Source organism: Euprymna scolopes, chromosome 18 (genome assembly GCF_053919585.1).
Source record: "Euprymna scolopes isolate OS-2025 chromosome 18, ASM5391958v1, whole genome shotgun sequence".
Lineage (NCBI taxonomy): Eukaryota > Metazoa > Mollusca > Cephalopoda > Sepiida > Sepiolidae > Euprymna > Euprymna scolopes.
The window spans coordinates 58,055,868-58,068,813 of record NC_136499.1 but is presented as its reverse complement, the minus strand read 5'-3'; the positions used below and the strand labels follow the sequence as shown (position 1 = coordinate 58,068,813).

General features: G+C 33.4%; 1 protein-coding gene across 1 annotated transcript in view; it reads right to left on the bottom strand.

Annotated features, from left to right (window-relative positions):
• LOC145297625 (solute carrier family 12 member 9-like) overlaps window positions 1-12,582 on the bottom strand; it is a 199,946-nt gene extending 187,364 nt beyond the window's left edge. The window contains exon 1 of the mRNA XM_080143711.1: window positions 11,708-12,582. Within this exon, the coding sequence (XP_079999837.1) occupies window positions 11,708-11,969 (262 nt within the window). The 5' untranslated portion in view covers window positions 11,970-12,582. The remainder of the gene's footprint in view (window positions 1-11,707) is intronic.
• Window positions 12,583-12,946: the final 364 nt, after the last annotated feature.

Here is a 12,946-nt window from a genome sequence, read left to right as displayed (position 1 = left end):
GTATGGTAGGCAGACCGTTGGAGGTTTTTGGGTTTCATTCTCCTCTCTTATAATATTAACACGTCTGGTGGATAGTATGCTATCGGGGTAGTTGTTACGACGGAGGGTATTCTTCAACCTGACCATTTCTTGGTGGTATGTAATGGTGTCGCTACTTATTGTCTTTGCTCGATGTTGTAAGCAGCGAGCGATTCCATGTTTGATACTATATGGGTGATGGGAGTTGAAGTTAAGGTATTGTCCGGTGAAGGTAGGCTTGCGATATACGGATGTCTTAAACCCATGCTCTTTGCGTGATATGAGTATATCAAGGAAGGCCAGTTGGTTAACTTTTTCTTTCTCCATTGTGAACTGTATCGATGGTCTTATTGAGTTCACATGGTCTAGGAGAGCCTGGATGTCTTCCTGATGAAGCCAGAGTATGAAGGTGTCATCAACGTATCTTAGCCACATGGTTGGCTTTAAGGGAGCTGAACCTAAGGCCATGTCTTCGAAGTATTTCATGTATATGTTCGCCATCACTGGTGATAATGGCGAGCCCATAGCTAACCCCTCCTCTTGTCGATATAGGTCAGTACCCATTCTGAAGTAGGTTGTTTCTATGCAGAATGTCAGCATTTCCATTAAGTTTGGCAATGGTACACATGTGCGCTCTTCTATGGAGAGGTTCGCAGCTAATTTGTCTTGAATTACTGCTAGTGCCTCACTAGTTGGGACTTTAGTGAACAGGCTAACCACATCTAGGCTTACCATTTGGTTTGTACTGATGGGCGCTCCCTTTATCAGTTCCGTGAAGTGGGCAGAATTCTTTACATATGTTGCTGACTTGCCTGCTAATGGGTTTATTATATCCACAAGGTACCTTCTCAGTGGGTGGCATGCTGAGCCTCGGCAGCTCACTATGGGTCTGAGTGGAATACCGTTGTTGTGTATCTTGGGGATGCCGTACATATGTGGTAGCTTACTGTAATGCTGGACCAGCTGTCTATATCTCATCGGAGCGATGTGTTCCTTGTTTTTGGTAAGGATTTGTAACAGCTTTCTTTCGGTTTTCAAAGTTGGGTCCTTCTTTATTTTATTTGCGATTAAAATTGTGGGGTCTGCGTTCGCGCCTGGTTCACAAAGTATGGTAATAAAAAATGTAAAAATTAAAAAAAAAAACGTTTACAAGTGTTTTGGATATAAATGTACATAATAATACTTTGATAACTATGTGTTAACTTTAATAGGGATGGTATAATAAAATTGTGGGGTCTGCGTTCGCGCCTAGCTTCCATAGAATGGAAATAGGCACACACTTTAATAAAGACTTTTCATAACTATCTGCGTAAGTATACTTTGATAATTATGTTTAGAATGGAAATATGTCACAAAGTTTAACAAGGTTTTTAAATATAGATCCACAGAATATTATGATAAGTGTTTCAGTGTGAACAGGTATGGTATAATAAATTATGGAGTTTATCTATTTCATATTTACTTTCATCATATTTTGCTTTGGTTTTGATACCCTCAAATTCGAAGCTATCTCTTTACAACCCTTCCTTTTCATAACCTATCATACTTTCATAAATCAGAGTCCATTTTCTGTAGGCTGTTTTTGAACCCAGTCAACGACGGGTACTTTTTCTAATATATATATATATATATATATTCTGACACGACATTAACCAGATTATTTAGATAAATACTTTTATAGTTTTAACAAAAGGCTACGATAATATCGCGAGGTCACTAATCACGCTTAACGTCTACAGAATCCCCAGCAGCAATATATTACATATGAAAGATGGCGCTGTGGAATTTCCACAGGTCCCGCTATTTTTTTATTATTTAAAATTTTTTTTTGTTCATCTCAAACGAGGTATATTACCGGTTGAACGTAAAGGGTTACAATTTGGGACCATGTTTAATGGGGACTATGTAAGGAGGTGAACGAGATGTATGTTCACATTACATTTAAACTTCTGCATTTTACAGCAGTCAGGAAAGCTGGAAGCAGGAAACAGGGGGAAAATTCTAAATCTTGTAGTCCGAAAGAAGAAACTATTAGAGTAGAAGGCTTTCCGGCATCTAGTAATCTCAGCAGTGAAAGGGTGGGATTTTGCTGCTAGAGGGGTTTGACGGGGTTATGTATGTGGAGGGGATAAAAGGGCAATAAGTTCATCAGAGCACATAACATTAAACTACTTGTATAATAGTTACAGAAATGCAATACTGCGATGATGGGACAGGGGACGGAGCTTGTTTGATAGTTCGGAGCCTATTTGATTGGAGACTCTGTTATTCCAAAGTTTAAGGTTCTTATATTTTCAGGCGAATAACGGTAAGTGGGACGTTTACAACAAGCACTCTGATATATGGTGAGGCAACAAGATAGAAAGAAGGAAAGGAAAATCTTCATAATAATGTTTCTGACACTAGGATCCGGTTATTCTGTTAAATTTCCAACCAATTGGGAGACGAAAAGTCAATATAGCAAAGGCAAACAAACGATGACTTTAAAATCAACATGCTGATATCAAAATGAGTCACTAATGTCAACGCGTTTAACAGAAAACAACGAGTATCAAGTCGCTTACTGTTTGAACTTAAATGCTTATAAAAACTAGAAAAAATAAGCATCTTCTTCGTTCAAATATTTATATTTTTGCAAAATATACATATCTATAAAAGTGAACGTGTCTGTGTGTGTGTCTGTGTTTGTGTATGTGTGTACATTTCCCTACGCATTAAATCTGTCAATTTTAAGTCTACAGACTCGAAATTTGATATACAGGGTACTGGGAAAATCTTTGTGATCCGTTTTCGGTCAGAAATTTGGCTGTTAAGGGGTCAAAGTTCAACGATGTGACATTTGAGATCTCTACCAAACTCCTCCGACAATTTTGAGTCTAAACACTTGAAATTTTAGATATAGGTTCCTTGGACATGGACATAACGTAATAATTTGATTTGAGTCCAAAACAATAAATGTTAAGGGGTCATAATAGGTATCAAAGTTAAAAGAAATTGGCCGTTTTTTTTTTGCTCAACATACACCTCCAACACCCGGGCAACGCCGGGCTGAAATGCTAGTATATAAAGAAGTAAAAACATCATCGCATGTATAAATGGCAGTTGTCTGTGTGTTTGTATGTTTGTATGTATAACTAAAAGTAAAAAAAAAAACCAACAAACAAACAAATAAAAAACAAAGACACAACAAAGTTGGTATATTCATAATAAGTGTTGCTCTGGATAGATAGAATCTAAAATGTAGAAAAATGTGTTTATTCCGTGGGTGTCAACAGTGCAAGGTTTCGTCAAGGGAGGTAGGGTTTTCTGTATCATTATGTAGTAATTATGAACGATGATTATGCAGTAATTATGTAGTAATTTGGAACGAAAATGCCGGTTAATTTCTTGCCATATTTATTATCTAAAAACAGACTTATCCGCGTGTGTGTATTCAACTAGAGAGGAATGGGCCTGTTAGATGATATATAGGGGAATTGGAAAAAAGAGAGGCTTATAGCTAGTGAGGAAGAAAGAGAGATAATATTTAGACGGATAGAGAGAGAAAAACAAGTTTAAATTAGAATATTTTAGACTTTTCCTAGTTTAAAAAAAAAAAAAAAGAAATAATAGAAACCTGTCAACGATTTCTAGCATTAGAGGGAAAGTGAAAGAAAATTCTTTCTAAAAGAGACGTGTTCAAAGTAATGCCTCGCTTTTATTTTATTACGTTCGAATGGATTAGAAGGAATTGCAAATTGCACTGTTATAATGACTGAAATGCATTCATAACATGACTGAACTTATACATTCATGACAGTTTCATCCCTTTGTTGCAGATATTGACGGTATACGATACTAAGAAATTTGAACGTTTACGAAGCCAATGCAGTTGATGCAGCACAGTTAGGAGATGTTTTTTTTCGATTTCAGATTGGCGACAGAGATATGAAAGCCAAGGCGTGTTCCGGACTATTACGATCGAGTCATTAAAAGAGGCCGGCAAAAATGCATTGAGAATGATGGTGACTATGTAGGAAAAACAATTCTGGTGCACGAAAGGTCGCTAGGTTTAATGGTGCATCTCCTGTCTTCGTAACTCTTCAACGTTTTAGTTTTTGATTTAAAAAAAATAGGAGTCTTACTTTTGGAACGACCCTCGTATTTACATTTGACTTGCGTTTCATTTACATAAGTGACCGCATGACACCTTCGCATTCATTCAAAAAAACAAAACAAAACAAACAAACTTATCTTTTTTGTTGTGCACGCATTCATTGTTAGTTTTCTTTTCAACAAATATGTGCTGAATTCTATGTACTTCATTTTTATAACCGCCTAATTTCAGTTATAGGAATTGTTTTGTTATCTTGTTTTACTGCATTTTGGGGGACATTTAATGCCGAATCCAGTAATATTGGTAAATGTTTTTTTTTTTTTTTTTTTTAATATATTTTAAGTCTGTTTTATACCTTAAAATATTTATTCATGGTTTTTTTTTTTTTTTTTTTTTTTTTTGCTTTACTGCATATAAAACCTTGTCAGGATATTTAATGCTGAAAGTTGTCATTTTGAAATCATGCTTCAAGTGTTTTATATCTTGAAATATTTATTAATGGAGTTTGGTTTGGTTGTTTTGTTTTACGATATATCAACTGTTGTCGGGTTATTTGATGTCAAATCCAGTAATTTTGGAAAAAAAGTGATCATTGTTCAAGTACTTTATATCTTTAAATATTTATTCAAGGTGATTGGTTTGATTGCTTTTTACTTTGACTTTGCAGAACATGATTGAGTTTTAGAAAGGAAAAGGCAAATCAATAGCATCAATGCTTACTGTATTTATAGTCGGGAAGCCAGTATCTTCAAACAGCATGATTTGGTTGCACCAGATGTCCTAACGTTATTATAAGTCCGGGCCAAAGTGGACCTGGAAGAAATGGTAACTAAGCGACTCCACATTCCTCACAGCCCCCATCCCTTAGAGAGGCTTTATCACTATATGACTTTTAAGGTCATATCCAGGACCATCAGTGACAGAGAGTAGTTTTATTATATATATATATATATATATATATATATATATATATATATATATATAAAAGAAAAAAACACGTAAAACTGGAAAGTTTTAGAAAATATAAATATTAGTGCGAACAATGGCGAATCATTATTCCCTTAATTTTTATAAAGGATATACAATCATATATATATATATCACTCGAAGTATAAAAATAAAATATTAAATATAAAAAGTAACATTGTTTTCATGCTTCAAAAAACCTCATAACGTTTAAATCGATATATATATATATATATATATATATATATATATATCGATATATATATGTGTGTGTGAGTGTGTGTGAGTGTGTATATATGTATATATATATGTATATATGTATATATATGTATATATATGTATATATATATGTATATATATATGTATATATATATATATAGATAGCTAGATAAAATAATTTAACAGATCAAAAGGTCTGATTTTCCATAAGGCATCTGTGTGTGTGTGTGTATATATATATATATATATGTATATGTATATATATATATATATTTATATATTTATATATGGACAGAGAGAGAGAGAGAGACAGAGAGAGAGAGGTGAAAAAGGAACAAACCAAGTTACATGCCCATAAACGTTTCGTCTTTATTGTAAGACTTCTTCTGGATAAATAAATTGAAGAAAATAAAATACCAGTACAACATTTGAAAATATATTGGCTTGCGAAAAGTATAACTTTGTTCTATTTCAGAACGAAAAAAATCGTTGAAAAATTTGCAAATTATATTTGTTAAAAGGATGACTTTCAGAACGAAGAATTCGTTGGAAATTAAAAAAAAGTTATAGCGTTGTACAGAGATTAAGTTTTTTTTTAAACATCATATAGCCGTTAATATATTTAAACACGATATAATGCAATTTATATTATTTTTTGGGATAAGCATGGCCGTTATAATTCAAATGTGGGTGTATAACTGAAATGAAATGTGTGTATTTGTGTTATGTAATTTATTGACTGATAATATATATTATTATAGGTTGTGTTTTCTATGGTATATTTTTCGAATATATAAACTCTCTCTCTCTCTCTCTCTCTCTCTCTCTCACAAACAGAACATTCCATTTATATATATCACTCACAAAAAGTTCATTATATACATACACACGCGCGTGCACACACACGCACACACACACACACACACATATATATATATATATAAAATAACTTCTGTGTATGTGAGAGGAGGAGAGTTCTCTATATACTCGAAAACGGCTAGACCGATTTTTATGAAATTCACATAAAACACTTATGTGTCTGGCAGTGTTCTTAGATAGGTTTTATATCGGAATGTCTTCGATAAGTATCAACAATCGACAATCAAAATAAACTGGTGGAAGAAGGAACACACGAGTTTGATAAAGGGTAACATCTTGCACAGCCTAACATCACAAGTGCATTTTAGAAGTTCTATTACCGCACAAGCCGAAAGGCATATAAAATCAACAGCAGCGCTCGAAATGAATGTTTCTGTTTAAAGCACAATTGCATCATTACACTTGCCTTTTTACTTTTAAAACTTAAATTCAAGCCATTATCACGGCACAAGCCGTAAAGCCATGCATATAAAATCAGCATCCGTTTTTTGATAGGATAGGGGCGCGTTCAGAATGAATGTTTCTGTTTAGAGCACAATTGAACCATGATACTAGTTAGTTGCATTTTAAACCATTATATATAAAAATAATAAATAAAATCAACTGCAGGTTCTCTACAGTGCAATGCAGATTACAATGTATTGTGGACTAAGTAACTTAGGTTGGTTCCCAACTAGAGCAGGCAATCGATCAATTTGATTGAAAATATGCGATTTAACCGATTTCGATGACAATAAAAATATGAGTGTGTGAAATATTTATTGACCATCATTCAATCCCGGGTAACGTCGAATATCCCTACTAGTATATATATATATATATATATATATATATATATATATATATATGTGTGTGTGTGTGTGTGTGTCTGTGTGTGTGTGTGTGTGGTTATATATATATATATATATATATACACAAACACATGACACATTACGCAGATAGATATGAAAAATCTTTATTAAAGTTTGTGCCTATTTCCATTCTATGGAGGCCAGGCGCAAACGGAGACTCCACAATTTTATTATACCATTCCTATTTAAGTTAAAACATACTTATCAAAGTATTCTTATGTACATCTATATCAAAAACCCTTGTAAACGTTTTTTTTATTAATTTTTTATTTCCATATTTTGAGGGCCAGGCGCGAACGCAGACCCCACAATTTTTATGAACCACTGTTCTACCAGATCAAACATACCCATTCCTGTGTCTCGATACATCTATCATTATATGTAATCAGTTTTTGAAAGTAGTAAACCATATAGGAACCTGTTCGTGACCACACACTCACACACACACACATACACACACACAGAAATTCAGCTTTATGTATATATATATATATATATATATATATATATATATATATATATATTAAGTAATGTGATTTATAATTTAAAAATTAAAATTTTTTTTTAAAATTTAAAAATCAAATTTTAATTAAATTAAAAATCAGTTTCATAAGAAGGAACAACAACAAAGTCAATTATCTGTACGATCGTTTCGGAAATCCGTGCTTTTGATTTAAAATACGCTAACGGAAACAATTTACTGCACGAGCGTCGCCCTTTTAAAATTCATCATTCAATAAAATAAAAAGCTATAGCAAACCATCTAAATGACTACTTTAAATACAGTTCCTGATTTCAAAAAAAGAAAAACTAAAAGGTAACTATATCTATATATTTTTAAATCAAATTTATTATGTAAATTCAAAAAATATATATATTTTTTCTACTCATTTCTATCTCTAACCTATACTAATTTTCTTATAAATTTTAAATCCAAACCTTTTACTTCAATTTTTCAGATTCATCTGCCTTACTTTTAATGCTAGGTTTATTTTTGGTGTCTTTTCAATTCAATAGAAATCCTCCTAAATTTGCTGATGAGGAGACCGTGCTTACCAAAAAAACTATGTATAATTGTTCTACGTGACTTCATGTATACCACAAATAAAAAGCACGGATTTCCGAAACGATCGTACAGATAATTGACTTTGTTGTTGTTCCTTCTTATGAAACTGATTTTTAATTTAATTAAAATTTGATTTTTAAATTTAAAAATTTTTTTTTAATTTTTAAATTATAAATCACATTACTTAATATTGAATTAGCTCTAGGACATTTAACTATCGAGCTTATTATATATCTAAATTACAACGAGCATTTCCTGTATTTTAATTAAATTAGTAATTTCACTATTACATTAAAATACATTTAGCTCTTTAGACTATTATTCTAATCTCCTTTAAATTATATATATATATATATATATATATATATATATATATATATATATATATATATATATATATATATATATATATATATATATATATATATATATATATATATATATATATATATATATATATAGTAAAAGAAGAAGAAAAGAACCAGAATTTGATTCGATTCCGCTTCTATCAGATAATAGTTTTTAAGGACTTCCAACCATTGGATAAGCATTAGTACAAAAAAAAAAAAAAAAAAAAAAAAAAAAAATCCACGCAAGAATATTTGATAGGCAAACCATAAAAGTTTTCTATTCTTAATCTAGAAATATAGCAATATAATTCAATGTCCATACTTTCGCGCCAAAAATGACAAACCAATCCGCAAACTAAATGAGTCTAATACAAACATAGCCACGTGCAATTTTAGAATGCAATTACCTGTCCCATGAAGGTAAAATGCAACTTAAATAATGCTGTTTATTAATAGAGCAATAGATGTCAGTGGAAGGACAGTAGTGACAATAATTTATATTGGAATTTACTTCGGAAACCGGAAGCAGAGTTACCACAAAAACAACAAAAAACAATAAACAAAAAAACTATCCTCAGCCGCTATACAAAAACAAAACATCTTAATGCTACTATTGGTAATCAAGAAAGGGAGGGTTAGAGAGAGAGAGAGAGAGAGAGAGAGAGAGAGAGAGAGAGAGAGAGAGAGAGAGAGAGAGAGAGAGAGAGATAGTGTGTGTGTGTGTGTGTGTGTTTGTACTTTGAACACTCGTTCAACTACGGTTAACTTGCTTGAATAAAAATAGGTTTGATGAGGCAGTAAAATATTAAAATAAAAAAAGAAAATTCCAGATTAGCCCCTTTTTGTTTTGATAACACTTACCCTCACACAGCAATACTGACCAAAGATCTGCTAGGAGAATTTGGTTGGGAAATCTTAGCACATCCTGCATATTCTGATCTAACTCTCTCGCATTATCATTTATTTCAAGAATTACAAAACCATTTAAGTGGCCTTAAGTTAACATCACCAGAGTACATTGAGCATGAGTTAGATTCATATTTCACACCAATAGCTAAATAATTTTACAAGCGAGGTATTCGTTTGTTAACAGATGGAATCAAGTTTTAGAGAGCAAAACTAAAATTTTAAATCAGCAAGCACTTTTGCACTGATCTGATATGATGAAGAATATTATGAGAGGGTTGAAAATGATGAACTGAATGAACAGGTTTTTGATTACTTATGAGGGATGGTTTATAACAAGTATTTGTTAACATTCGATTTGGAAACGACCGTATAGTAGTCTGAAGGGATGCAGTGTTGTACAGGTGGTAATTTTTGTGAAAAGAACCCCTGTTCATATAAATTCTGTTCGATGGACAGAGTTTCTTTTCACAAACTTTTCACTTTTGGATCACATTATTCCGATGTCTTCCTCCTCATAGGTCGAAATTAAACGTGTTCTATTATTTTATTTTACTAACTGTATATACCCGACGTTGCCAGGTTTAAACATATTGGCGATCGAACGGTTTCATCACATACTATTTAAGATACACCGTTTATTCTAACTTCATTTTTATTTTATTTTTTTTTAAATTCCATTTTCACCCCAAACAAGGCACAGTGCCACTTTGATGTAGGGGGCTACTATCAGGGACATAAGTCCAGGGGTACTATGTTCGGAGTTGAGTAGCGAAATGTCCGTTCACATTACACTTGAACTTCTGCATGTCAGTACAGTTGGGAAAGCAGGAATCCGGAACGGATTTCCAAAGTCTATCAGTGCTGGAGAATAAATTATTAGAGTAGAAGGCTTTCTTATATTTATGAATCTCTGCAGTGTGGAGGTGGGATTTTGCTGTTTGTCGGGGGTATTTACGTCAAAGCGGTACAAGGGCTGGTAGTTTGTCGAATCATTCACCATTAAAATACTTGTAGAACAGGTAGAGGAATACAATATTTCGTCGATGGGACAGAGGCTGAAGCTTTGATGACAGTTTAGGACATATCAGGTTGGCCACTCAATTTTGAATCCTGTCCAGGAGCGAGAGACTAGTAGCAAATGCACCAGCCCAAATGTGACAACAGCACTGCATACATGGATGAATGATGGCCTTGTAGAGATACAGAATACTTTCAGGCGTAATTAGCTTTCTAGCACGGTAGAGAGAGAGAGAGAGAGAGAGAGAGAAAGAGAGAGAGAGACCACCTTCTTCGCAGCGGCCTTGGCAATGCTCTCAATGTATCCGTTCCAGCTCACGTTCCCTGTGAACTTCTTACGATTTTCTTAAAAGTGAACCACGTATCAAATTTATGAAAGCATAAAACACATCCATTTTGGTTTATGAAAATTAAACGGGAAATAACTCTAATAGTTTAAAGGGAAAATAACTCTCATAGCTTAAATAAACGTACTTCCGTTTTTAAAAACAACTGGTGTCGGTAATAATAATTGAAAATAAATTAAATAGAGACTACATTAAGAATAAATTAAATAAATCAACTTTATATAATATTGCTAAATAGGACAGTTACACCAATTCTATTATAACAAACAATTAATAACATGGAGATAATTATTAAAATAGAATTTCTTTAATGTAATATGCAAACGAAGTTACTTCTTAAATGCGGATTTGGTATATATATATATATATATATATATATATATATATAGTTATCCAGAGACAGTAGTTTTGCTGTTTCACAGCTCGTCAGTGCGGCTAGACAAGCAACTACCTCAAGCCAGGATCGAAACCCGACTGCCCATATGACAGTTGGAGCTTCTAACTGTTGCAATATTCGGCTGCTGCTATGCGGGAAGTACATTAACAATGTTTCGACATTGTGCAAATACCTAAGCTCAATTTGTTTACACAAAAAACATTGCTTCATACCGCTAATGGTAATTTGTATATCACTTCCCAATATGCTCAACCCAAGATAGGGAGCATTATAGTCAACCACATACAGTAGTGTTTCGCTGTTTCACAGCTTATCAGTGCGGCTAGACAAGCAACTACCTCAAGTCAGGATCGAAACCCGACCGCCCATATGACAGTCGGAGCTTCTAACCGTTGCGCTATATATATATATGTGTGTGTGTGTGTGTGTGTGTATGTATGTGTGTGTGTAAATCATTCTGGAACGAAAGTGTGTGAACATCCGTTTTCAGTGTAAAAATTAATCTTTGAAATAGTGTATCAAATTGAATGCAACTTTATAATAGATGAAATGATGTTCGAAAAAAAAAAAAAGAAAAAAAAGGGGGACTCACCTGTTCGCAAAAATAAATTCGTACTAAACTGGGCCAAGGCGACAGGGCTGAAGACTCCGCCTATCGTTCCCAGGGTTCGAATGGAGTCTGTGCCAACGCTGCTAAAGTCTTCCAGATAATTTCCCAGCGATGCAAAACTTTTTCTCAAAGAGCGCGGAATCTTTAGCATGGACGAGCCCTTTTGACCACCCTCATTTTCGTCGATCGACGACTGGTAGGATGTGTCAAGATAATCCTTGTCGCGTAATGGTTCTTTCTCCATCTTACTATGTTAAAATTTATTTTTTTTATTTTTGTATTAGTTTCCGCCTTCTTTGATGGATTATATAAAGAAATACGTTCCGTTCTATTTTTTTTTTTTTTAATTAAAAATATATCGCGGGTTTTATGTTTTGATTGCTTTGTGCATATATTATTTTAATTTAATTCCTTTCTTTTGTTTCATGTCTAAAATAAAATAAAAAAAACTATTCTCCCTTCGTTTTTCTCCGTTTGAATTTTGTATTATTTACCTGTGTTCGTTAGACATATCTTCCGTAAGTAGATTATGTTTTCTTTCTCTCTCTCTTTAGTTGCATACAAATAAATGTTTACCTCTTTTTTTTTCTTTTCTTTTCTTACTCCTTTCCATTGAATGCCGCGCTCATCTCTCGCGCGAAGGGAAGCAAAACAAAGATGTATACTACGATCTTTCTACAAATGTCGGTGCAAAGGTGGAAAGGTCCTCCTGCAGTGGTTATGCGTGTTGCGTTCGAGCGTATACATCAATTCATATGTACGTTGCGATACCGCAAGGAGACCAACGTTCTAATGAAAAAAGAAAAAAACACAAGTTTTATGGTGAGGAGATTGTATCAGCTTGACAAACACTTTGTACATTACAGCTGTTGTCGTTGATCATAGGTGCGGAGGCCGGTTAGGGCGATGGATAGGTAGGGTAGACGGGATTATTTAAACATTTTGTATGGGCAGATTGCCCCCCCCCATTCTTTCTCTCTCTCTCTCTCTCTCTCTCTCTCTCTATATATATATATATATATATATATATATATATATATATATTAACTCACCTCTCTCTCTCTCTCTCTCTCTCTCTCTCTCTCTATCTATCTATCTATCTATCTATCTATCTATCTATCTATCTCTTTCTCTCTCCATCTATCTATCTATCTATCTATCTATCTATATATATATATATATATTAACTCACCTCTCTCTGTCTCTCTCTCTCTCTCTATC